This window comes from Perca fluviatilis, chromosome 4, assembly GCF_010015445.1.
Source record: "Perca fluviatilis chromosome 4, GENO_Pfluv_1.0, whole genome shotgun sequence".
Classification (NCBI taxonomy): domain Eukaryota; kingdom Metazoa; phylum Chordata; class Actinopteri; order Perciformes; family Percidae; genus Perca; species Perca fluviatilis.
This window is the reverse complement of record NC_053115.1, coordinates 37951157-37975588: the sequence shown is the minus strand read 5'-3', so window position 1 is coordinate 37975588 and position 24432 is coordinate 37951157. Positions and strand designations below refer to the sequence as shown.

At 42.7% G+C, this 24432-nt stretch overlaps 2 protein-coding genes across 3 annotated transcripts in view; both read right to left on the bottom strand.

Annotated features, from left to right (window-relative positions):
* The window catches only part of plekha6 (pleckstrin homology domain containing, family A member 6), a 135321-nt gene extending 120438 nt beyond the window's left edge, over positions 1-14883 (bottom strand). The window contains exon 1 of one of the 2 annotated variants that reach the window (XM_039796336.1): positions 14632-14883. The gene's annotated coding sequence lies outside the window, so the exon portion shown is untranslated. Of the gene's footprint in view, positions 1-11753; positions 11824-14631 lie in introns of those variants that run through there. The other variant, XM_039796337.1, reaches the window with a different exon arrangement.
* A 3729-nt stretch (positions 14884-18612) lies between these two features.
* On the bottom strand, positions 18613-23949 carry LOC120558220 (zinc finger protein 501-like). The gene is made up of 2 exons (XM_039799181.1): positions 23674-23949; positions 18613-21200 (listed from the first exon to the last, which is right to left on the bottom strand). The coding sequence occupies exons 1-2, from the start codon at positions 23864-23866 to the stop codon at positions 20128-20130; spliced, it is 1266 nt and encodes a 421-aa protein (XP_039655115.1). The 5' UTR covers positions 23867-23949; the 3' UTR covers positions 18613-20127.
* Positions 23950-24432: the final 483 nt, after the last annotated feature.

The window sequence follows — 24432 nt, the reverse complement described above, 5'->3', positions numbered from 1 at the left end:
AGCCCTGGAGCTGCAGAGTACACTCCACGATTTAAAATGAGATGACCTTTGACGTTGCCGAAGTAGAACAGTCGCAGAGGACTGTGTGACTGCGATGCAGAGTGGATGTGGATATTCTGAGGGAGCAGCACGAGTCAGTTTGTGTTGCAGTCAGAAGAAGTCTGCAGCTCCTCTCCCTGCAATGTCTTCCTGCATTGGAGACCTGACCCCAAGATGAATAAGTGGAGTCTGTTATAATAACACATGATTATTTCTTCCTATTTGTTTGCCGTTTCTTTGTTTGGATAGTGTTGAGATTTGGAAGTAAATAGAAAAGATGAGGGTTGGGTCAGCACTGCTCTGTGATGCTCCGAAACAGACGCTACAGGCAACAGAAGCATCACTGCACATGACGCAAGTTTACACTACACAACCTTACAGCAGGTAACGTTAGCCTACCGTTAGCTAGCAGCTGGATTAAACACGGTTAAAACGCTGACAGCTAGCGGCCGGGGTTAGCTCAGTTGGTAGAGCAGGTGCACGTATATAGAGGTTTACTCCTCGATGCAGTGGCCACGGGTTCGACTCCGACCTGCAGCCCTTTGCTGCATGTCATCCCCCCCTCTCTCTCCCCCCTTTCATATCTTCATCTGTCCTGTGGAAATAAAGGCCTAAAAATGCCCCCCAAAAAATATGCTGACAGCTAAACGGTGTAAAAGTGTGACTGTATTTCACTGTGGAGGATTACAGCGGGACGTAACAGTCTGCAGCAACGCACTGAGTCCATCCACAGGGCAATGGCCTGGGGTTAGTTCACGTCTGTGACAGCAGGACAGTCCAGTGTGTTATCTGAACTGCTAAAGTCAGTTGAAATGTCGTCGGTAGCCTAACAGTTACAAACAGGCTCGGTAGTGAACGACACGCTGAGGGATTCACTGTCTTTAGCTGAGCTGACCAGAGGATATTGGGTTAAAACCATTAACTGTAGGGGGTGTGCAAAAAAATTTGATTCACATTCGAATCGCGACTCAAGCTCTTCCGATTTAAAATCGATTCATAGAATTCCAAAAATCGATTAATATGTTTTAATGAAAATAATATATATAATTTCATTTTTTTTATTGTATGTCTACTGCAATCACATGGGAAAAGTAACTACATTTACATACTGTGAATATTTTTTTTATTTTTTTTATCGAGAATCGTTTTGGACTCAAATAGAATTGAATATTAAATGGAATCGTGACATTTTCTGAATCGTGCACCCCTAATTAACTGTATGGTTAAAACTAGGCCTGGCTGATTATCGGGGGGCCGATATTTGGCAATTAGGAGATTATCTGTATCAGTGTTTTATTTGCCCAATAACCGATAAAGTTCATGAATTAAAAAGTGCACCACTTTGGTTCCGCTACAGCTCGTAAGCAAGCTGCAACACCTGCAAACAAACTGTTAGCATGTTAAAACTTCAGGAAGCTAATTTGTATATATTTTTTTCATCTTTTTGACTGTGTATTATGTTTAAAGTTTCAGTTTCAGTAAATAATGGTTTAAGGTATTTAAAACAAACTTCCAAAATGTTAATTTTGACTAAAAGATTTCCATTTTCACTGTAAAGGCATATCCGAATCATTTTCCGCTTACATTAACCACTAATAATCGGTATCGGCCTTGAAAATACAGCATAGGTCGATCCCTTGTTAAAACAGATCGGTGATGCCGTCGTGAAGTTTGCCGGAAATGACGTGATGTAACGTTTTATGTGGAGCGAGCACTGCGCCGGACTTTTTTTATCATGCACTTGAATACAAATATATTGTTGATTGTAAATGAAGTCGCTCTCCTGAACTGTTTGAGATTCACGGTAAAACAAATTCAAGAATAAATGTTTTAACTGCATCAACAGCCTTTTCTTTATCCAACTACGGGGCTTAAAGAATCAATATTTAGCAGCATAATCGCTGTTTTTGGCAGATGTCCTGTGTACAGCAGGGATGCAGTGGATTAGACCTCTCCCTTCTGATGAGAGAGGAACATCTGCAGTCTTAAGCATTGATGAAACAGCACCAAGGGTGGGGTGAGAGTTATATAACCACGGTGGTGGGTGACGGGTGAAGGCGCGGGGGGGAGGGGGGGACCTAATGACACTGCAGATTTGTTAAGCAGCTGCAAACAAGCACAGAAGCAAGTCTGATTGTTGACTGCATATCTGCTCCAATGCGGACGTCTTCACTGTGCTGTTGCTGACTTGTTCTCGGACACACACAGACACACACGCAAGTTTTTTTTGCTTGCATCTTGTGGCAATCGTGTCTCCCAGAAATGATGTCAATATACAACTAATTTGCATATCTGAATGAAAATGGGTTCTATGGGTACTCCCTTACCGACATGCCCACTTCATGCAGTTTGGGGCAAAGAACATGCCGTCTTTTTTGCCATGTTGTTTTGGCCTATTCTAAAATGCACACTGGGGTCCAGAGGTGGTTAGTATAAAAAGAGAAGTAAACCTAAAGTAAAGTAGTGTTTAAAATCAGTAATTTGACTTTCATTTAAGTATGTTTTGTTTGAAGTATTGTACCTCGCTACAAAATTGAAATCACATGCGTTACTGAGAAAAATGTAATTGCAAGAAAAAAAAAAAATAGCGCCCGGAAACCACTGCGGTGAATGATGGGCAGCGCCTATTTAACCCTAAAATCCCAAGAAGGATGCAGACGGAAAAGTCAGACACCAGTGGTGCAGAACGAGATAGAAGCGAAAGCCATTTGAATTCTGCTGAAGTTGAAGTGGAAGAAAATGCAGTGAACCCCTGGCCATATTTAAGCGACCACTACAAAAGTACAAGTTTAAGTACAAGAAGGGCGACAGCTTTATTAGGCTGCGTTTGCCCAGAGGGACCCAACTATAAAAACTCGACATCAAACCGGCACAAGCATGCAGAGGTAACGTTAAATAATACTTACACCATTGCATTAGTAGTTAAAAAGAAGCTTTCGCTAGTTTAATAGAAGTAACTAAGTAGCTTTTACGCTAGAGTGCATTTTAAATGAGCTACTTTTTACTTTTACTTGAGTAGATTTATATACCGGTAATTTAACTTGTACATAAGTAAAAGTTCATCCAAGCAATAGTATTTTTACTCAAGTAGAATATGTTTGTACTCTATCCACCTCTGCTGGGGTCCCTAAACAGTCTTAGGGCCCTATCTTGCACCTGGCGCAGCGCAGCGCAAAGCCCGATGCAAGTGTCTTTGCTAGTTTAAGACTACACATAAAAGATTACACATAAAAATATTATGGTGCAAATCTGCATCATAATAGCAATGCGCCAAGGAACAAACGCGCCTGGCTTTTGAAAGGGAATGGGAGATGACACTCTGATTGGTTTATTGCATGTTACGCCCAAAACACACCTATGAATTAATGAAGACACTAAGTACAACCCTTTTGAACCATGCGCCCGGCGCACGGACCCTTTTTTCCGTCAAACTGGATTTGGCCACGCCCTGAACGCACCTGCGCCATGCGCTTCAAGCCGTGCGCTTAGATCGTTAAAATAGGGCCCTTAGAGTTACATAAATTGGGTATAACTGGAAAGCTGAGACTCTTGTGGAATCAATAAGAAGCGTTACCCGTGGTTAACACTTCATTACTAGATATGATCAATATGTCCTTATTAACAGGTTATGTACCGCAGTCATTTAAAATAGCTGTGATAAAACCTCTTCTGAAAAAAACCACCCTCGATCCTGAGGTCTTAGCAAACTATAGACCTATAGCTAACCTTCCATTTCTCTCCAAGATCCTTGAGAAGGTAGTCGCTAACCAAGCAATAGTTTATTTGATGACTTTTAATCAGGATTTAGAAGGAATCATAGCACAGAGACGGCACTGGTGAAAATTACTAACGACCTTCTAACTGCTTCAGACAAAGGACTTGTCTCCATTCTTGTTTTACTAGATCTTAGTGCTTCATTCGACACTATTGACCATACAATCCTGTTACAGAGATTGGAACATTTAGTTGGCATTAAAGGAATCGCTCTAAGCTGGTTTAAGTCCTATTTCTCTGATCGATCTCAATTTATTAATGTTAATGATAAATCCTCCAAGTACGCTAAAGTTAGCCATGGTGTTCCACAAGGCTCAGTGCTTGGACCAATTCTATTCTCCTTATATATGCTTCCTCTTGGTAATATTATTAGGAAACACTCAATTAACTTTCACTGTTATGCGGATGACACCCAATTATACTTGTCAATCAAACCAGACGAAACCAGTCAGTTAGCTAAACTTCAAGCGTGCATTAAAGATATAAAATCCTGGATGACCTATAATTTTCTGATGTTAAACTCTAACAAAACTGAAGTTATTGTGCTGGGCCCTAAACAGCTCCAAACCTCATTATCTAAAGACTTAGCTACTCTGGATGGTATTGCCCTGGCCTCCAGCACTACTGTCAGAAATCTAGGGGTTATTTTTGATTAGGATATATCCTTTAACGCCCATCTAAAACAAAACTCAAAAACAGCCTTTTTTCATCTTCGTAACATTGCCAAAATTAGGAATAGCCAGTCTCAAAACAATGCTGAAAAGCTAGTCCATGCATTCGTTACTTCCAGGCTGGACTATTGTAATTCCCTACTGTCAGGTTGCTCAAATAAGTCCCTTAAGATTCTCCAGCTAATCCAGAATGCTGCAGCGCGTGTCCTCACAAGAACTAAGAAAAGAGATCATATTTCTCCTGTATTAGCTTCTCTGCATTGGCTTCCTGTAAAATCCAGGATTGAATTTAAAATCCTTCTCCTGACCTACAAAGCTCTAAATGGTCAAGCACCATCATATTTAGAAGAGCTCCTAATACCTTATTGTCCCACTAGAGCACTGCGCTCCCAGAATGCAGACTTTCTTGTGGTACCTAGAGTCTCTAAAAGTAGAATGGGAGCCAGAGCCTTCAGTTATCAAGCTCCCCTCCTATGGAACCAGCTCCCAATCTGGGTTCGGGGGGCAGAAACTGTCACCTCATTCAAGAATGAACTTAAAACTCTCCTATTTGATAAAGCTTATAGTTAGGGAGTGAGGAGTTGCAGTGTCCACCTAACTGGCCCACCTGCTTCTCTTCATAATTGTTAGATTAATAATATATAACAAAAGTAGAGGGAGGCAGGCCAGCAAAGCTCGATCCGGCAGGGGAGAGTTCAAAGCCCGAACAGGCTACCTCTCCTTATGACCTGTCTCTCTTAGTTACGCTGTTATAGTTCTAGACTGCCGGGGGACTTCCTTCCTTTGACACACTGAGTTGCTCTCTCCTCTCCCTTTCTATTACCATTTGTGTGCATCCCGTCCCAGAAATGCTTGTTACTAATCCTAGCTTCTGGGGAGTTTACTCCCCGGAGTCCTTATGTTTTTCCCCCCAGCGTATTTCCTTGGAGAACGTTGGCACCAAGATCCTGGTTGCAGCTGTCGCCGTGGTCCTGCTGCACTCCCTGCTGAGCTCAGCGGTGCCCTGCAATGTCATGCTGCGTCCTGCTGAACCCTGCTGCTTCCTGCTACGTCCATCCATGCTCTGCTGGGCCACGCTACATCCTGTAACGCCCTGCAGCGCCCTGATATGACATGAACTACTACGACTACCATTTGAAGTCACTGTTCCATTATTAATTTGACTATTATCGCCACTGTTCATCATATCCCCAACCGGCCCGTCAGACACCGCCTACCAAGAGCCTGGGTCTGTCCGAGGTTTCTTCCCAAGAGGGAGTTTTTCCTCGCCCCTGTCGTACTGCTTGCTCTTGAGGGAATTACTGTAATTGTTGGGGCTTTGTAAATTATAGAGTGTGGTCTAGACCTACTCTATCTGTAAAGTGTCTCGAGATAACTCTTGTTATGATTTGATACTATAAATAAAATTGAATTGAATAAGCCCAATGATATTCATGCCAGTATTTGGCAGTGTCCTTCCTCAAGAAAATGTGACGTTTTTCCAGTTGAAAAAAAAATGCAATTCCCTCATACATTTTGTGTTGCTTTTTGGCCATTTGTGTTTTCTTTGTAGTCAATTTGTGTCCCAAATTTGTCGTAGTTTTGAGGCCTTTTTTTTCTCCATCATTTTGGACCGTTATTATAACCATATCTGTGTCTAAAACATTGGTAAAGCTAGAGCAGATAATCAATAAATAACACTCATTAGCTTAAAGACAAAACTTGCTAAAGAAGTCCAACTACAATCATTAGATCTGGGGAAAGTCTTTTAGTTACATTCATTTGGCTAAGGTGCTGCCACCAAAACCTTATAATGGCATGGGAAAACGCTGCCCAGCTGTCACCGCAACCTGGCAACCCACAACCCAGTTCGAGGGGCGTGTGCACAGCTGCTCTCTGCGCAGGCAGACGGGCCAGCTAACTTAATGTAGCTATTAGCTTAGCTGTTGTCAAAATGGCAGGACGGCGTTCCGCCAAAAAAATTCTAAATGCACCTGACAATTTAAGCAGAGGTGGACTGAGCAGTTTATTTATATCTGACGGTCACCAGGGATATTGACCGAAGTTGCAAAGAAGCAAATGCATATATTGACATTATGTTCATGAAATGATGAATGTTAATACAAACTGATATGGGGTTTTAGCACAATGTTGCAGCGTTTCTGTGATAAATTTAAATTTGTAAAAGTAATATAATATAAGTTTTATTTATATACGTATTTATTTATAAGTACCACACGTTATTGTAGGCTCAGTTTAATATGCAACTTAATTTTATACAATATACAACATGACATCATGACTTTGCGTAAACATACATGCCACTTTCCTGTTAACGGTACGCATTTCGAGCTATCCGCGTGTATATCTACGCTGTATACAGCGGACGGCAGTCTGTAACGTCACAGAGTAAACATACACGCCACTTTTGTTATCGCGAGGCTACGTGTTATCGCAAGACTACGTGTTATCGTGAGGCTACGGTTGGGTTTAGGAAACGTCACACGCAGGTTGGGTTTAGGAAAAGAACAAACGTGGAAAGGAAACGTCACACGCCAGAACCGGATGGGTTTCGGAAAAGAACAATGGGGTTGGGTTTAGGAAAACAACAAACGTGGAAAGTAAACGTGACACGTGGGACACGATCCCCGGTCTCATGAGTGAAAGTCCTGTGTTTTACCCGTCCCCCCCACCCCGACCAACTTCCCTTTGCGGATTTTCGCCCTTTCATACTACTCGCTACGGCGTCAATTCACACGCAATCGCAAGGTAATGTAAGTCAATGGAGGCCAAATGGCATTGATAAACATCCTAAAAAGCGAGTACCGTATTTTCCGGACTATAAGTCGCTCCGGAGTATAAGTCGCATCAGTCAAAAAATGCGTCATGAAGAGGAAAAAAACATATATAAGTCGCACCGGACTATACGTTTTTTTCATCTGTCAACTACACAATAGCACACAGAACAACAGACTGAATACGGTAGGTGTCCGGTATGTCAACGTAACACATTAACAGTTATTGAACTATACAATAGCACACGATAGCCCGCGATTAGCCGATTAGTTTTCTTTGTTTTCTTCATTGCAGTAAGAGTCACCTTTTCACCAGTCTCCCTCACAAGTTTCTCCCTCATTTCAAACTTTCTTTCTGCTTCTCAATTACCGTTTGCGGCTGCATATTTTACTCCCTGCAGTTTGTTATCTCTTTTCTTTCTCAGTTGTCTTTAGGAGCAGCATTCTAGTTGTCACAAGCCTAGAGCGCCCTCTCGCGGCTGTAGACGGTAATGTTTTCAGTATGAATTAACATGTAAAAACATGTTAAATTATATATATTTTGATATATAAGTCGCACCTGACTATAAGTCGCAGGACCAGCCAAAGTAGGAAAAAAAGTGCAAATACGGTATGCGTCTTGATAACACGCCAATAATGGCATACGAATTGCCGTGTCATACATACGCCACTTCATGAGATCAGTCTGCAATATATGTAGTAGGGGGACCCTGCTCCTTCTCTCTTTTAGCTAAGGGATCCTTGGCTTAAAAAAAACCGTTGAAGACCCCTGCCCTAGACTATTCTGGACACTTGTCAAATTAGCATCCTGACACAAACATGCAGTCATTTTGGGGCTTATTTTTTCAAAACAATGGCCATGATCTTTCATTAACTTAACCCAGACATAACCAGCCATTATGTGTGAATAATGAAGGAATAATTAATGAGAACACTCTCATCACTCTCTCTCTCTGTCCCCTCCCTTCCTCCTGCTGCTCCCTCCCTCCCTCCCATCTCCTCAGGGACTTGTAAATGGTCTTTGTCTCTTTGTGGGATTCTGTGTCAGTAATGGCCGTCAGTCACAAACTGCACTCAGATCTAATCCACACACACACACTCTCAGTGTCTTTCATAATCCACCCTAAGAAAATGACTGATTATTAAAGCATGTATGCATTCACATTATACAGCGTAGTATTTCAGTGTGTTTAGATCTTTATACTTTTCCCATTCTCTGGGGCCTTTCTCATTTCCCAAGTTTGTAACTCCTCGACTCCTCGATCCTCCGGCTTGTGACCCGGAAATCATTCTCAGCGCACCATGTTGAAGGACGTCCCAATTCCTAAAATGCACATCGAGGAGCAAGCAATCGATGAGGAGGAGTTATTATCGAGGATACACTGCATGTACCTCTGCAGAAGTCTTTTCACCCATGGCATGTAAACAAAGAGGCGTGCCAGAGCGAGAGGAGGAGAGAGAGAGAAAAGGAGAGGTAGAGAGAGAGAGAGAGAGAGAGAGAGAGAGCTAAAAGGGGAGAGAGAGAAAATGATAATATCACTGCCCCGTGGTTAATCTAACATTACCAAATTAACATTCTGATTAATAGCGGGTGGGTTAAATAGTACACAATCAACGAGGAAAATATTATTAACGTTCTCTAAAATGTGAACATAGCAGAGCTGCTGTCGGACAGACAGCTTCATTTGAAAGTGCGTCTGAGAGATGCTCGAGAAACAGCAGCAACTTCTTTAGGATTATTTCAGAAGGTCTAGTTGTCTTTCCCCTGTCAAGTTTATAGCCTAACTACAGTTAGTTTTGCTGCTTAAATATCCAACGATATCAGCTGTAGTGACCTGACTGCGTACGGAAACGTTTACAAGCAGCATCTCTAATCATTAAAGAAAATCGTTATAGATAATGCTCATACATTAAAGGACAAGTCCGGCGCAAAATGAACCTAGGGGTTAATAACATATGTGTCAGCCGTTCTCTGGGATCTGTTTTCATGCTAACCGAATGTGTCTCTAGCTTGAAACAAGCTAGCGCAAAACCGGTGGTTAGCTTATAACGCTAGCCTGAACTGTTTGTACACTTACAAAGTTCTCAATGCTGTGGTAAACATGTAAGGACCCTCATTACGCTACTGTGGAAGTGTGGTGCTATTTTGAGCCTTTTTAGTGGTAAAGAAATAGAGATTTCTTTTTACTTTACCCTCTGCCCTGAAGGCTTGCGTTATAAGCTAATCACCAGTTTGCGCTAGCTTGTTTCAAGCTAGAGACACATTCGAGTATGAAAACATGTCAGAGAACGGTCGACTCGGTACACATGTTATTAACTAGAAATGCACCGATTACAACTTTCTAGGCCGATTCCGATTTTCATTGAGTTAGGCCAGCCGATACCGATTTTAGCCGATTCCGATTTCATTTTTTCTAACCACTTTACAGCACATGCAAATATTTATTTTCTATCGTTTCTTTAATAGAACATTTTGCACAGAACATAGAACATTTTTTGAACAGATAATGGATTACTATAAAATAGAACTATATAAATTACTCCTGGTGTGGGAAATTCACACACATCTAAAGTGCAATGTTAGAACCATTTCCTTCTTTTCACATCCAATATCCAACTAAAATAAAATTGATTTTGTTTTTTGGTGTCGTCCCTCCACGCCCTACTTTCTCCTTGCAGGTGTTGCATATCACAAACTTGTTATCTTCTGCACACACGCTGAAGAATTTCCAAACAGCTGACATGTTGCAGGTTCATTCACGAGGTTCCCTACATGTGCGAGAATAGCGCGGACACGCGCTTCACACCGCGAGCGGGTACGCGCCACACACGTAACTGTAACTCGTATAACTAATGTTGTCAGTTAATTGTAGCATTGACCGGCATGAAATTGGCATTTGTCAGACTGACCTGCCGGTTGCCCGTCATGGCCGAGCACGTGAAAACCGGCCAATTTCGGTCTATCGGTGCATCTCTATTATTAACCCCTAGGTTCATTTTGCAATACATCATTTAAAAAGCAACGTAGGCTACAGGGATAAAGGGCCAGTTAAACGTCCATGCAGGTCTCTAAATCGGAGAAAATAATTAATTTAGGTGGGTGGAAGGTGGATGATTTTAAGCTTATAGGCGGTTTCGGATAAAGAGCCAGTCCACGGATTAATAATCAATAGTGTTTTCGTATGTATATAGTAGAGGCCTACTGCAGCCTTCATATTTGTGTAGTTCTTTTCATACAAACATTTGTAGTGTTTTACACTTAATAGCCTTATATAGGCTATAGGCTACAAATAAAAATGTACGACCACGGTACATTCTTATCACATTTTGCCACGTTGTGAATAAAATTCGAAAAAATGCCTGAACCGGGGATGCACGAACTGGGAATTTGGAAAGGGCTTCTTAGTACACCCACGGGTGCTTCTCATGTCGCCGTTTTGATAGCGCCTCGACTCCTCTGTCTTCGGATGAACGGGAAGCTGTTCTGTCCCTCCTCGGTGAAGGCCGTCTGAAAGCTCTTATTTCTGCCCCGAGGAGCGAGCATCGAGGAGGGATCATCGAGGAGCTATAGGCGAGGAAACACGAGAGCAGCCTTTCCGGAAACCGTGCAGCTGAAGGAGTTGCTAACTCCGCCCATACAGCCGACGTATTCACGTGGCGCTTCAGAGGAAAGGACGTCTCATCCCTCTACAACACATTTCCTCGGTTCCTCTCTCCTCCCTTGATTTCCTCGTGTCTCTCCCGTGCCTCCGCGGTGCGAGGGACTAAGACGCGAGGAAGGGAGGCAAGCGGAGGAGTCGAGGAGGCAATTTAAGCGACATAGGCTGAATCTCATCCCCCTTATTTGATAGCTCCTCGACTCCTCTGTCCTCGTCTGAACCGGAAGTTGTTCGGTCCCTCCTCGGGTGAAGGCCGTCTCAAAGCTCTTATTTCTGCCCCGAGGACCGAGCATCGAGGAGGGAACTCCGAGGAGCTATAGCCGAGGATACACGAGAGCAGCCTTCCCGGAAGCCGTGCAGCTGAAAAGCGTTGCTAGCTCCGCCCAAACAGCTGACAAATTCATGTGACTCTTTAGAGGAAAGGATGTCTCATCCCTTTACAACCCATTCGCTCGTTTCCTCTCTCCTCCCATGATTTCCTCGTGTCTGTCCGGTGCAAGTGGAGGAGTTGAGGAGGCAATTTAAGCAACATGAGCAATGAGATGCACCCCACTTTTCCCAGGGAGTCCGCCATGTTCTTACACGATGTTTCTACAGTAGCCCAGAATGGACAAACCGCCCCTCTTTCTGCTGTTTTCCTATGAGTTTATAACATAACAAGCTAGGTGGCTGCATGAGAGCTACAATTGCAGATTAAGACTTTACAACAAAATGTATGATCACATGATCAACTGTGATACACAGTTAAACAACCCAACAGTGTAACGGTATGATTCATAATCTTAGTGCTCATGCTAATGAACAAACAAAAGAGAGAAATCATGACGATTCCCTACCTGTGAGCTGGTCCTAAACGCTGAATCTGGGTCCATTCCATGGATTATTTATATTCCTCTGGTCCGTAAGTGTCCACCGATCAAAAGAATAAAAAGGGTTTTTCATAAAATTTAATCCAAGTTCTGAATACCGTCCTGTAGAGTCCATTGCTAGCTATCTAGCACAGTCTGCTAACTGTCAGCTAACTTTGTTTGCCGAACTTATATTATTTATATTATGAATATTTTCTCCTCTTCCTGCACCGTGTTGCTGGGTATGCTTGTTTTCGGTAGGTTGCTGCCTACACAAATAAACTATCCCCACTTTCTTCTGTTTAGCTTCCACCCAGGGACAGCGCCGACATCAAGCAAGTGCGGACTTATGGTAAACCATAAGAAATAAGTAATTTTACTTTTGACATTTAATAACGTATACGTAATTACGGTTTTGAATACAGGACTTGTAATTGAGTATCGTTTGAATTGTGGTAACTTTTTCACAAGTACACAGTCTGAATACATCTTCCACTACCCCTCTAATTAGATACATACAGATCAGCTTAGTTGGCAATTCTGCGCACATCGTCTGATTATCAGATGGAGCATGGGGGTTGTGTGTGTCTGTGTGTGGTGATACACACTTGAATTTCTCATCACACTCTCCTGTCAGTCGAGTCCAAACCCATAATGTGTAAATCCATCTTAATACTGCGATCACGCATGGGGCATGTACAGCAAACACACATCCACATACACCAAGGTCCATACTAAAACTCTCTATCGGGCTGCGTCTTCACCCTTTCTCTCACACATACTGTACGTGTGTGTCTGATGACAGAGTGCAGTTGAAGGCACCAAAGCCTTCTCATCCTGCTTTGCCCCTGATCAGCTCTGCTGGGAGGATTGGAGTGGAATTGGCTGGGATTAGATTAACGCTGCCATGTGGCATTCAGCACAGCACCCTGCCAAAGGACACGCAGACACACCCACAGGACCATCTCTCACTCGGTTTTCATACATGCATGTCTCCATACCTACGCTCGCACATAAATTGTGGGGATCTTTTTTATGATTGCCTCTCAGATTTGAGATTATTCAATACAATGCACAAGTTGAATAGATACATACGTCGTGATCCACTTCACCGCAATTTAAAACTGATTCCAAATGATTCAGATCCCATTAGATTCACTGATTTATCTTTACCTATACATGGTTTGAATTAGCTTGACTGACAGAGGACAAACCAAAAATGCTAAGTGTCACATGTCTCCCTGAATGCCTAATCTCAACAACAATCAACCAACACTATATTAAACACTGAATAGTGATGTCATCGCCTTGTCATGTTGGAGTTTCCATAATGACCGGTTTCTGATTCGTCAGTACGGTTCAAAACAACATCCGAACCCTAGTTCTAAAAAAGTTGTTGAAGGTAATTAAATGCGCATCTAATAGATATAGTGTTGTTAAATGCACAATCGTTTAAACCCTAACACAGCCAACTCTGCGATCAAACAACCCTCTAGAGTCTGATGGCATGATTACTTCAAGTTGCAAACATGGGGATCTTTCCACCTCTACCCTAAATGAGGCTTAGTGGTAATTCAATCCCCTAGACCTGGACCTGGCCACGCAACATTTTACCGGTACTCTTCCTGAGCCCTGGTATGACATAAACCCTGTTCATTGACCCCTTTCAAGAACACGTCTCTGTTTAAGCCCCACCAAAACAACTGTATGGATGGCAATATCAGTCTGTCAGTCAGCCCACAACTGTGGTCCAGACTGTGGTTGCCATGGCGACACTGAGCAGCAAGCCGCCAGCCACCAGCTCAGGTGGCAGGTGGCGGGGGGCAAAAGCCCCCTCCCCCATAAATATACACATATACTGTATACATGCATACATACACACACACACACACATATATTTTACACATACGTATAAACCCATATACATACACACTCGTAAACTTACATACAGACACACACACATGCGTAGATATATATGCATACACATACACATTACAAAACAAAACCAATGGATGTTATACTGGGCGTGAGAGAAAAGAGCAGACAAAAGAAAAGAGAGAAAAAACAGGAACTAACATGGCAACAATAGTGATTTAGGAAAAAGAGAAAAAGTATGGAAGTCTGTCTGTCTGTCTGTCCGTCTGTCCGTCTGTCTGTCTGTCTGTCTGTCCGACTGTCCAACTGTCTGTCCGTCTGTCTTCACTGCTGCTGTGTTTACTCTGGAGGCGCACCTGAGAGCTGATGTTATGATCTGTGTTCTGTGGCTCACTGTATTCTGCCCAATGAGGCAGAAATGCACAAAAATACAAATAGCTATAGCGAGCGAGGGCTGCAACTATCAGTTATTTTCATTGTCGATTATTCTGTTGATATACAGCAGGAGTCTTTCACCTCACATGCTCAAACCCTGAAAAAAAATCAACACAATCGATTTCAGCCAAAACGTTAAAACATCATGGAATCGACGAATAAAGTGTTTCCAAAATCAATGGCAGAAAGCAGGGCTGTTCAATTAAAGCAGAGGGTGAAGCAGTGAACAGATTCATTTATTTGTGGCGCGTACGCACACACACAAACACACACACACACACACACACACACACAACACGCACACACAGGACCAACGATTCCTGTTTATACTGGAATACACTGCCAGTGGAAACGTCCAGACACAACACAGAAATCTTTGGTGCTGATTATAGTGACAGATAGGAGCTCTGGTGAATTACATAAGCAACCCAAACACTCACTCTCACACACACACACACACACACACACACACACACACACACACACACACACACTCTCTCTCTCTCACACACACACACACACACACACACACACACGCACCAAAGATGTCACTTACCAGCTACATGTACAAATGCTGCCACGTCCCTGCTGCCGTCTCTTACAACTGCACCTGTATTCCAACGTGTGTGTGTGTGTGTGTGTGTGTAGATGAGTGTGTGCCCTCAGTCAGAGCCGTGGTAAATGTCACCATCAGCCAACAATAGATCCTCCAGGATGCGGGACAATAATAGGCTACCTCTCCGCAGATAGGACTGAATGGATGGAGGGAAGCAGAGAGCCTACAGAGCATGCCTGGCAGAAAATCCCTGGGTATTATAACGTCACATGACCAGCCATCCACCATCAGTCACAGAGCGAGCTGCGGAGATGAGGGCAAGGAGAGAGAGAGAGAGAGAGGCAGAGAGAGCACATGAGTTCATGGGTGGAGGGGGCAACGTCACAGTGCTGCTCAATTCCCCCTTTCTTTTCATTACAGAGACGGAGACAGAGGGAGCGGAGGCAAGAGCCAATAAAGACATGAGGACAGTCTGAACCCCTCCCTGAGCAAGGAAAGCCAGCACTAACAGAGGCACACATGGAGAGGCAGAGACAAAAGAAAAGAAGAGAGAGAAGCAAGGAGATCCAGCCTGCAGACAGGAAGAGAAAAGGAAACTGAGTATTTAATCTGCTCTGATGTGCATAAACACTGTGAAAAGGAATGAATGAATGATATCTTCATTTCAGAAACCTAAAAAAAACATATACATACATATACATAAACGATCTAAAAAAATAAATAATTAAAAGTATAATAAAAAGAAAAAAATGTATAACAAAGAATCATAATATTTATTTCATTTATTAAGCACATGTAAAAAAAAAAAACAGTGTTACATATAGGGATGCAAAAGAAAGCCAGAAAGGTAGCATAGATAAAAAAAACCACAATGCAGAAGAAAGGGACAGAAGAAAGGAACAATTAAATGAGGGAAAATAAAGAATGAAGAAAGAGAGAGAGAAAAAAAAGATTACAAGAGACATGTCCGGCTACTGATGCTGTAACATATTTTTTTGAATGATAGAGGAGAAAGTGTCCGTAATTCCATGCGATTGATTCAACCTAACACTAGACCACCACTCTAATTCACGTCCTACTCAGGAAAAAAAAAAAAGAACAAAAATAAAAAGCAATCTCCATTAACATCAGTAAGAGCTTCACTCTCCTTCCTCGCCTCTTGTACTTTCCAAGAAGAAATCTTTTCTTCTTTCAAACTGCATGATACGTATATGCTTTGTTTGATCCATTCGTCCAGACTATTCCACAAAACCACCAAACAAATCCAAATCCACATTCTTTTGAGTTTAGCCCGAGCGTACTGCAGTTTCAAATGAAATTCCCCCCTTACGTTCTAACCCCTCTCTCTATCGGTGAATAGTTGTTGTATGTTTCCAGGCAGCCATTCATTATTTGCTTCATAAGTGATTTACAATGGAAAGGATATAAAAAAGGGAGGGAGGGAGATTTTTATACCAGCTTATACTAACAATTCTAGTCTTGTATGACAGAGATCTTTAACAGGGGGTCCGGGACCCCTAGGGCAGTGGTTCTCAAACTTTTTTGACATCAAGGACCCCCCAAAACTGACACAAATTAGACCACGGACCCCGCCATTTGATTAGATTTTGTCCCAGGGTCCCATGCTGATAGCGTTTTTGCTTTTAGATGTTTTATTACATAAAGTCTATGAAATGCCATGACCAAAATAGTCATACATTCTGCCATTGTGTTACTTATGGATGGAATTACAGGGAAAATAAATGATTCCACATTTTGCTGGGGACCCCCTGGGACCCCATAAAGGACCCCTGGGGTTCTCCGGAACCATTGCCCTAGGTGGTCCTCAGAGTTAGTGCAGGGGGGCACCAAATTATACAATTTTGGATTAGAAAGTTTTGTTTCCAAAAAATGAAAACGTTTTAACATGAACCCAACATATTATTAGCAAATATAAATCTGCCTATTTGTGAAAACAAAACACATTAATGATAGGCTTACTGGGCCATATGTAAGATAGTCAATAAGGTAGCCATCCACAGATCCAGTTCATCCTAAAGATTCACTCTGCCATATTTTTAACGTTATAACATAATTTATAAAAAACCATGCCAACAATTATTATTTGAATAGCTTAGTATTCTATGCACTAAAAAGGTATGCATAAAGGATTAAGGCTGCCCTACACGTTATTGTAGGCCCAGTTTAATATCCAACTTAATTTTCTACAATATACACAGTAGGGGGTCCCAGCTCTGTCTCTCTTTCAGCTAAGGGGTCCTTGGCTTAAAAAACGTCGAAGACCCCTGTTGTATGAGTTAAGATTCAGAGCACACAAGTCACGTTGAGTAAAGATGAGAGTCACATCTATTTGCCAAATGGCAAAAAAATAATGATAATAATTTAGATGCAGACTGTATGCCCATTTCATTCTATTCGGGTCAGGTGGGAGATGCATTTAATTCCGGAAGAAATGGAGTAACCCCACACAGTTTTTCGTCTATATATCCTATCCTTTGTCATGTTGGCTGTCTGCCTGATGAAAACACAGCAGAGTGCAATGGAGCTTTAATGTCTTATTTCTTTTGAAAATCTGACCAGACTGTAACTGTATTATATTTTTGCTGAACGTCATTTTTGCACACAACATTTATATACGTTTTTATTTATGGATGCTGTAGTCTTGCCTCAAATGATTTTCTAATCTTCTGTTAATCTAAATCCCATAATAATGTGTCAGAATGTCAGTGGACTGAAAAGTACACCTTCTGCTTCACTGCTGATAACTGAAATGAAATTTTAAATATCTCCCAGTGACAGTGTGTGTGTGTGTGTGTGTGTGTGGGGGAGGAGTTCTGGGTGGAGAGGGGGGAGCTGAGAGCTATTTGTATTTAACCCTCATGTTGTTCCCGTTTCCAAGTTTCTATATAAAAAAATATAGGTTTCGCTCAACCAAATTGCCCAAAAGTATCATGGACAGTTCCACACACGACACAGGCTGTGATTATCAAGCAGCATACGTTCCTCTGATCTTAATTATTAGTCAAAATAATTCATAATTTCTAGGTTGTTTATTTTAAAACTCAAAAAGTAAGTATAATTTAATGAGATTTATTAACCATGAAGTCCAAAAACAGGTGCAAAACCAGTGGTAATAAGTTGGAATGAAGTAGCCTAAGAAGACATAACACAGAATTGTAATGCGGTTGACTAGGTTTACATGCACATAATATTCCGTTTTTTGCCCTTATTCCGAAAAAGACGACCTTCCGACTAAGCTGTTGACATGGCTGATGAAAGTGAATATTTCACCGTGGCCGGGTTGGATCAGTGGGTAGAGCAGGTGCATGTTAATTCCTCGACCCAGAGGTCTATGGTTTGAATCCAACCACGATTTCCTGCATGTCTTCCTCCCCTTTCTCACCTAGCTGTGCTATCAAATAAAGGCGAAAAAGCCAAAAAAATAATTTAAAAAGAAAGTGAATATTCCACTAATATTCCCGTTTACATGTAAACTGCGGTAAAAACCCTGATTGAGATGCCTATTCCAAATGCGCTGTATACATGTCCAAAGAATGCCTCTAAAACCTGAATAATACCAGAATAATTGCACGTCTTAATCAGTAAATGCTATATTCGGAAATATATTGGGGATATGCTATTTACATGACCTCAAACTCAGAATATTGTCATATTCGGAATAATAGTGGAATATTGGTGCACAGTGCATGTGCGCCCTCTAGTGCCCACCCACACTTTGACAGCTGGGTTTGCAGTGATTGGTACGGAGTTCACATCCACTATTCTGTGTAGTGCTGTTTTTTTCAATCCAGTTCACAGTCTGGCCAGCTGGCCCCGTTGTCATACCACCAAGGTTGCATGTTTTACCTGATTAGAGTTGTAGATGCTAAAAACATTTGAGGAATAATTTGGGAGAAATAGGCCTTTTTTTCCCACTTTGATACCACTTTCATATCTACAGTAGTGTAGTGAATATCAGAATCTTTATCAGAATCAGGTTTATTGCTAAAGTAAGTTACCGTTACAAGGACTTTGCCTTGGTGGTTGGTGCACACACAAACAAAACAGACATATTAAACATTCATAGGAAAAAAACAAACAATAAATACAGTGACAAATATATACAAAATAGCTGTTTAACATAAGAAAAAGGGAGGCTTAATGGATATGGTTATGAAGCTACAGCCGGCGGGTTAGCCTGCACCACGTGTACACAGCAGGCGTAGCATTAGCAGCGTGCTAGCAGAGAAGCAGCAGCAGTCGTCCATCTGTGTCCACACAGGATGTGTTCAGGCACAATGGCATCGCACAAGGGGACCATACACATGTACAGTACACATCATAAAGGCACATTTTCTGATTATTATACACTGATTATTTAATGGTTTCACTATTTAACGCTGCCCCTTTATTTTAATGTTAATTTGTCTCTCACGTGTCTGTTCTTTATCTCGGTCTGACTCTCCTGTTTAAGAGTCAGACTCTTGACGAAGGTGCGGAGGGACCGAAACAATTTTTTTGTAAACAAACGGTGAAGAGTAAAGGGCAGAGTGCGTTAAGTTGCTGATATTTTCCAACGCGCCTGCACATTAGAATTTTTGGGCTGTGCGAGTTGTTTCTTCAAAACAAGCACTTGTATTAAAACCGTCGGTCATCAAAATACAATTCACAGATAGGGTTCAATTGAATATATATAAAAAAAAAAAAAAAAAAGGCACCACTAAAAGAAGGAGCATTTACTTTTTAAAGTGCAGTTTGTTTTCTGCTGATAATTGCTTTCAATTTACACAAAATTTCGGAGTGTCTTTCCCGATAGGTCGCAAGCCTTTCGCCATGCGTTTACTGCAGCGGTTGATATCGCGATGGCGAGGAAAAAGCCTTATATTGTGTGAAACGTTATATTTGGTGGCGAGAGCAACAAGTTAGCCGATTGCAGTCGCGCATGTGTGTGTGTGATTAGGGATTAAAGGCTAGGAGACAGGGTTGCAGGTTTCACAAAGTCAAATTTAAGCCTTTTTTAGACCATTACGAATGAAATTCAAGACCTATATTATGGAAACGTCTGAAATGAGTCTGTGGTACAATCCCCAGGAGACTCGCGCCGATAACACGAAAGCTGACAAAATAAGTCAACATCACAAGTTGCGTGTTGGTCTCATTTGTAATGAAATACATGGGATCATTTTTGGACTAGTGAAGGAAAGAACTACAACACCACGGAATAAAAAAATTAAAAAGTGCTGCGGTAGCATTTCAATGAGCATTAGGAGGTAGCGTTACATGGACGTAGGAAAATTAAGACGAGTTCAAAATTATTTAAGGCATAAAACACAACACGTCAGTGAATATACGACCTTTTAAAAAGGCCTAACATTTTGACTTTGAAGTTTTTAGACTTTTTGAAGACCCCGCGGAAACTCTGGGAGTGAAACAACTGTAAATCACAAAGCATTCAAAGAATTACATTCTTTTTTTTTCTTAAAATCACTTGACGGTCTACGATTTCAGCTGAAGCGGCTGCTCTACAGTTCCACCGCTCTTCTCACCGGGACATTTGTGGTTTCGGAGGTGCGACAGCAAACTAAAATTCTTCTCACATGCACGGCAACTGAACGGTTTCTCCCCCGTGTGGAGTCTCTTGTGTTTAGTCAGATTGCCCTTCTCGCTGAATCGTTTACCGCACAGCGAGCACGTGAACGGCTTCTCTCCGGTGTGGACCCTCATGTGTCGCGCCAGTGTCCCTCTCTCATTGTACCTTTTGTTACACACCGAGCAGCTGAAAGGCTTCTCTCCGGTGTGAATCCTCACGTGCGCGGCCAACGTTCCGCTCTGGGTGAAGTTCTTTCCGCAAACTAGGCAACGAAAAGGCTTCTCTCCTGTGTGTTTCCTCATGTGTATGTGCAAACTTCCCTTGTGCCGGAACGTCTTGCCACACTCGGCACAGTCAAACGGCCTCTCCCCTGTGTGGCTTGTGACGTGCCTCTGCAGATCCGTGTGGTGCTTAAAGGTTTTGCTACACGCCGGGCATTTATAGACTTCCCCCTGACCGTGAGCTCTCGGAGGAGACGCGGCTTCGCTGTCTTTCAGCGGGTCGCAGGGCGGCTGAGGCTCGATCGCGTGCTTCCAGCCGTCGTCCGAGGCTTCGGTCTCAGTTTCAAAACACTGCGAGAGGAAAAACTGGCCGTCGCTCGCCGCTTTTAAAAAAACGGCCGCGTCCAAGTCAAAGGCCGCTTCTGACGCGTCACAGTTGCGGACGGCGGCCCCGGCTCCTGTCTGCTGAGCTGGAGGGTCTGCCTCTCTGGGCTCCTCCGTTTGCCTTTGATGGAGCACTGCGGAGTGAGGTTTCTCGTCATCGTCTTCACGTTTTACAGACACTGCAGGGAACTGGAACTCTGGGATGTCAGCCCCCTCCAGCCGCTGAAGCCCCTGTCTGATCCAGACCTCCTCTGGTTCCTCTTTAATGTGCGGGGGCTCCGGGGGCTCCTCCGGGTCCGGACCAGGGCCCCACTCCTGCTGTTCAGGGGGAACCTTTGGATTGATAACCAGCGGCTGGATTTCCTGAGACACACCTGAGATACAAACATAAAAAGGACAACATGTTAAAATGAAGAAAAAAAAAAAAGACATTTAAGGAACTTAAATAGTGTTTTATCTAGGTTTGTGGAAGACTTAGGTGCGCCTAATTAGCGGGGGTTTAGGCCAGAAACACACCGTATGCTGAAGTGCCGCGAAGCGGAGCTATTGTCATTTCGGCACCCATGTTATTTAAAGGTCCCATGACATGGTGCTCTTCGGATGCTTTTATACAGGACTTAGTGGTCCCCTAATACTGTATCTGAAGTCTTTTATATATGCCTTAACCTAACCAATTACAACCAATGAAGGCAACGAGTACTAGCCAATCAGAGGCAGAGTAGGGCGGGTCATGCCTTCACTATCCCTGGAAAAAACAAATTTTCCCCTTTTACACAGTGAATATTAGGATTTATGACTGGGCAGTTTAATTTAATTGCATTACAATATACCGATCGGTGCTTTTGAACAGTGACTAGCGTTATTCAATCACGTGCAATAACGTTCCTGTGACCACTTACCAGTAGGGCAAAGACTATTAGCACCAGCAACTAAGATGGTTAAAGGTTGAGCCCTTTATTCGAAATTAGTATTTGTTTTCCTACTTTTCTTACTTTTTTTAGACACAGCTAAGGTATTAATAATTGTCCAAAATAATTTGAAATTGCATTTTCTTTTTTTAGAACAACGTAACATTTGCTTGAGGAAGGACCCCTAGGAACGGCAGGAACACACCGCGCGCTGTAGCACCGTGAAGCGTAGATCCGTGTTTGATCGCGCACCTGGCAGCTCGCTGTTCCAAGCACGCGGTTCTCCACACCGGTCACAAAGCGATCCTTGTCCTCTCCACTTTACAAAATGTCTGTGTCTGTCTGTATCTCTGTCTGTCTCTGTCTCTCTGATCACTTGTCTCGCTGTAGACTCAGCTGAGAAGTCAAGACAGCCATAAATCACCATCAACCTAGGTCTTTCATTTAGAGATTTGGTTTATTTTGTAAAGTATCCAGCTGCACTGTGGTCTTCCTGTTCGCGATTACCTTCCTGGCTTCACACATTCGCTCTCGGAAGAAATAGAGGAGACGCCAAACGATCGCTGCAGCGTGCGGCCTGATGGAAGCTGGTGTGGCCGAACAGATTAAAGGTCACATGGTGTGAAAATGTCACTTTATGAGGTTTTTTAACATTAATATGAGTTCCCCCAGCCTACCTATGGTCCCCCAGTGGCTAGAAATGGCGATAGGTGTAAACCGAGCCCTGGGTATCCTGCTCTGCCTTTGAGAAAATGAAAGCTCAGATGGGCCGATCTGGAATCTTCTCCTTTATGAGATCATAAGGACCAAGGTTACCTCCCCTTTCTCTGCTTTGCCCGCCCAGAGAATTTAGCCCACCCATGAGAGAGACATCATGGTTTTCAGATGAGCAAAGTGTCAGTTGGTCAAGGCCACACCCCCACCCTCCACCTTGCCCCCCCTCTCCTCCTCAATAGCTACAGACACAGAAATGGCACATCCTAAGGAAAGCTCATTGTGGGACTGGCTCTAGTTGCTGTAATTCTGCACCAAGGCTGAATTTCGGGAAAGAGACTTCAGATTACAGTATTAGGGGACCACTAAGGCCTATATAAAAGAGACTTCAGATACAGTATTAGGGGACCACTAAGGTCTATATAAAAGAGACTTCAGATACAGTATTAGGGAACCACTAAGGTCTATATAAAAGAGACTTCAGATACAGTATTAGGGGACCACTAAGGCATATATAAAAGAGACTTCAGATACAGTATTAGGGGACCACTAAGGTCTATATAAAAGAGACTTCAGATACAGTATTAGGGGACCACTAAGGCCTATATAAAAGAGACTTCAGATACAGTATTAGGGGACCACTAAGGGATGAGGACTGAGAATACCAGGGTTAGCCAATCAGAGGCAGAGTAAGGCAGAGTAGGGCGGGACAGGCCATTGCCATCTAGGAAATATAAATTCGCGAAAGCGGGTGTTGATTCAACTCCTGTCAGACTGTCGGTATTAATATTAACCCTTGTGTGGTCCTTCGGGTCACCGGGACCCGAAGGACCACACAAGGGTTAAGAAAGTTTCAATTATACTGTATAGTGTTTATTTTGTGTTGTTATTTTACAGTATGTAACGTTAACTTACGGGTTTGTATTTAATTCAGAGCAGCTGCATTGATTGAATTACACTATTGCGTTACATTGTACAGGGCTTTTCGTGCCAGTTTCTCGGCAGAACGGTATAAAACACTAACTTTACCTGTTGTGGTGTCGGGACCAGCTTGTTTTGCGAGTTAGCGTCAACAACGTCAACAGAGATGGAGATGGAGAGGGGTAAGGTTAACGTTGAACAGTTTTACACAGCAACTGAACCACAAAGTTAAACGTCTCCCTGCTGACTATTGGGCGAGTTTAAAGGCGAGAGCTTAGCTATATCAAATAAAAGAGTGACGAACCTGTTTGGTTGCTGAACACTGTCTTGGCGGCGCCGCCGCCGGACTGCTCAGCTCCCAGCAGCCTGCGCTGGCGATACATTTCCTCCTCGTACTCGGTTATGGTTCTTTCAAACATCTCGATTATATCTTCAACAGCCACAGTCAGGCGCTGGTTGACGTACGTTCTCAGTAACTGGAGTGTAGGCATTTTCATTTTCAGGGGGACAGCTAACCGGAGAACAGGAAAGAAGTCGGAACCTTCTTCTTCTTCTTCTTCTTCTTCTTCTTCTTCTTCTTCTTCTTCTTCCTCTTCTCCGAGGTTTAGTGGCAGCTGGCATCCTTAGTGTTGCGTTACCGCCATCTTGTGGACATAGTGAACTCCTACAGTGACAGTATTTATTTTCTCTTTGTCTTCTGTTTTATGCCATTGTAATAGGGTGATTGTCTGTTGTCTGTTTTTTTTTTTGTTCGTAAAGAACTTTGACATTTCAATAACATTGTGGAAGAAAAAAATACCCCCTTACAGCCAAGGGTGGAACTTTGGTTTGAGAAGTATTTTTTTTGGGGGGGGGCGGGGGGGACAAAACCAGGGGTCTGTGGGGGTACTCAGCCAAAAACATTTTTTCTATTTGAATCCCATTTCCTGCATTTCTACATAAGTTTAGGGACTATGATACAAAATCCAGAAAATAATGAAGTTGATCGTAATGATAAAGTCTCTGTGAAAAGACTGCCTTTTCCCTTTTCACTAGCCTCTGTTCCAAAAAAAAACAATGTTTT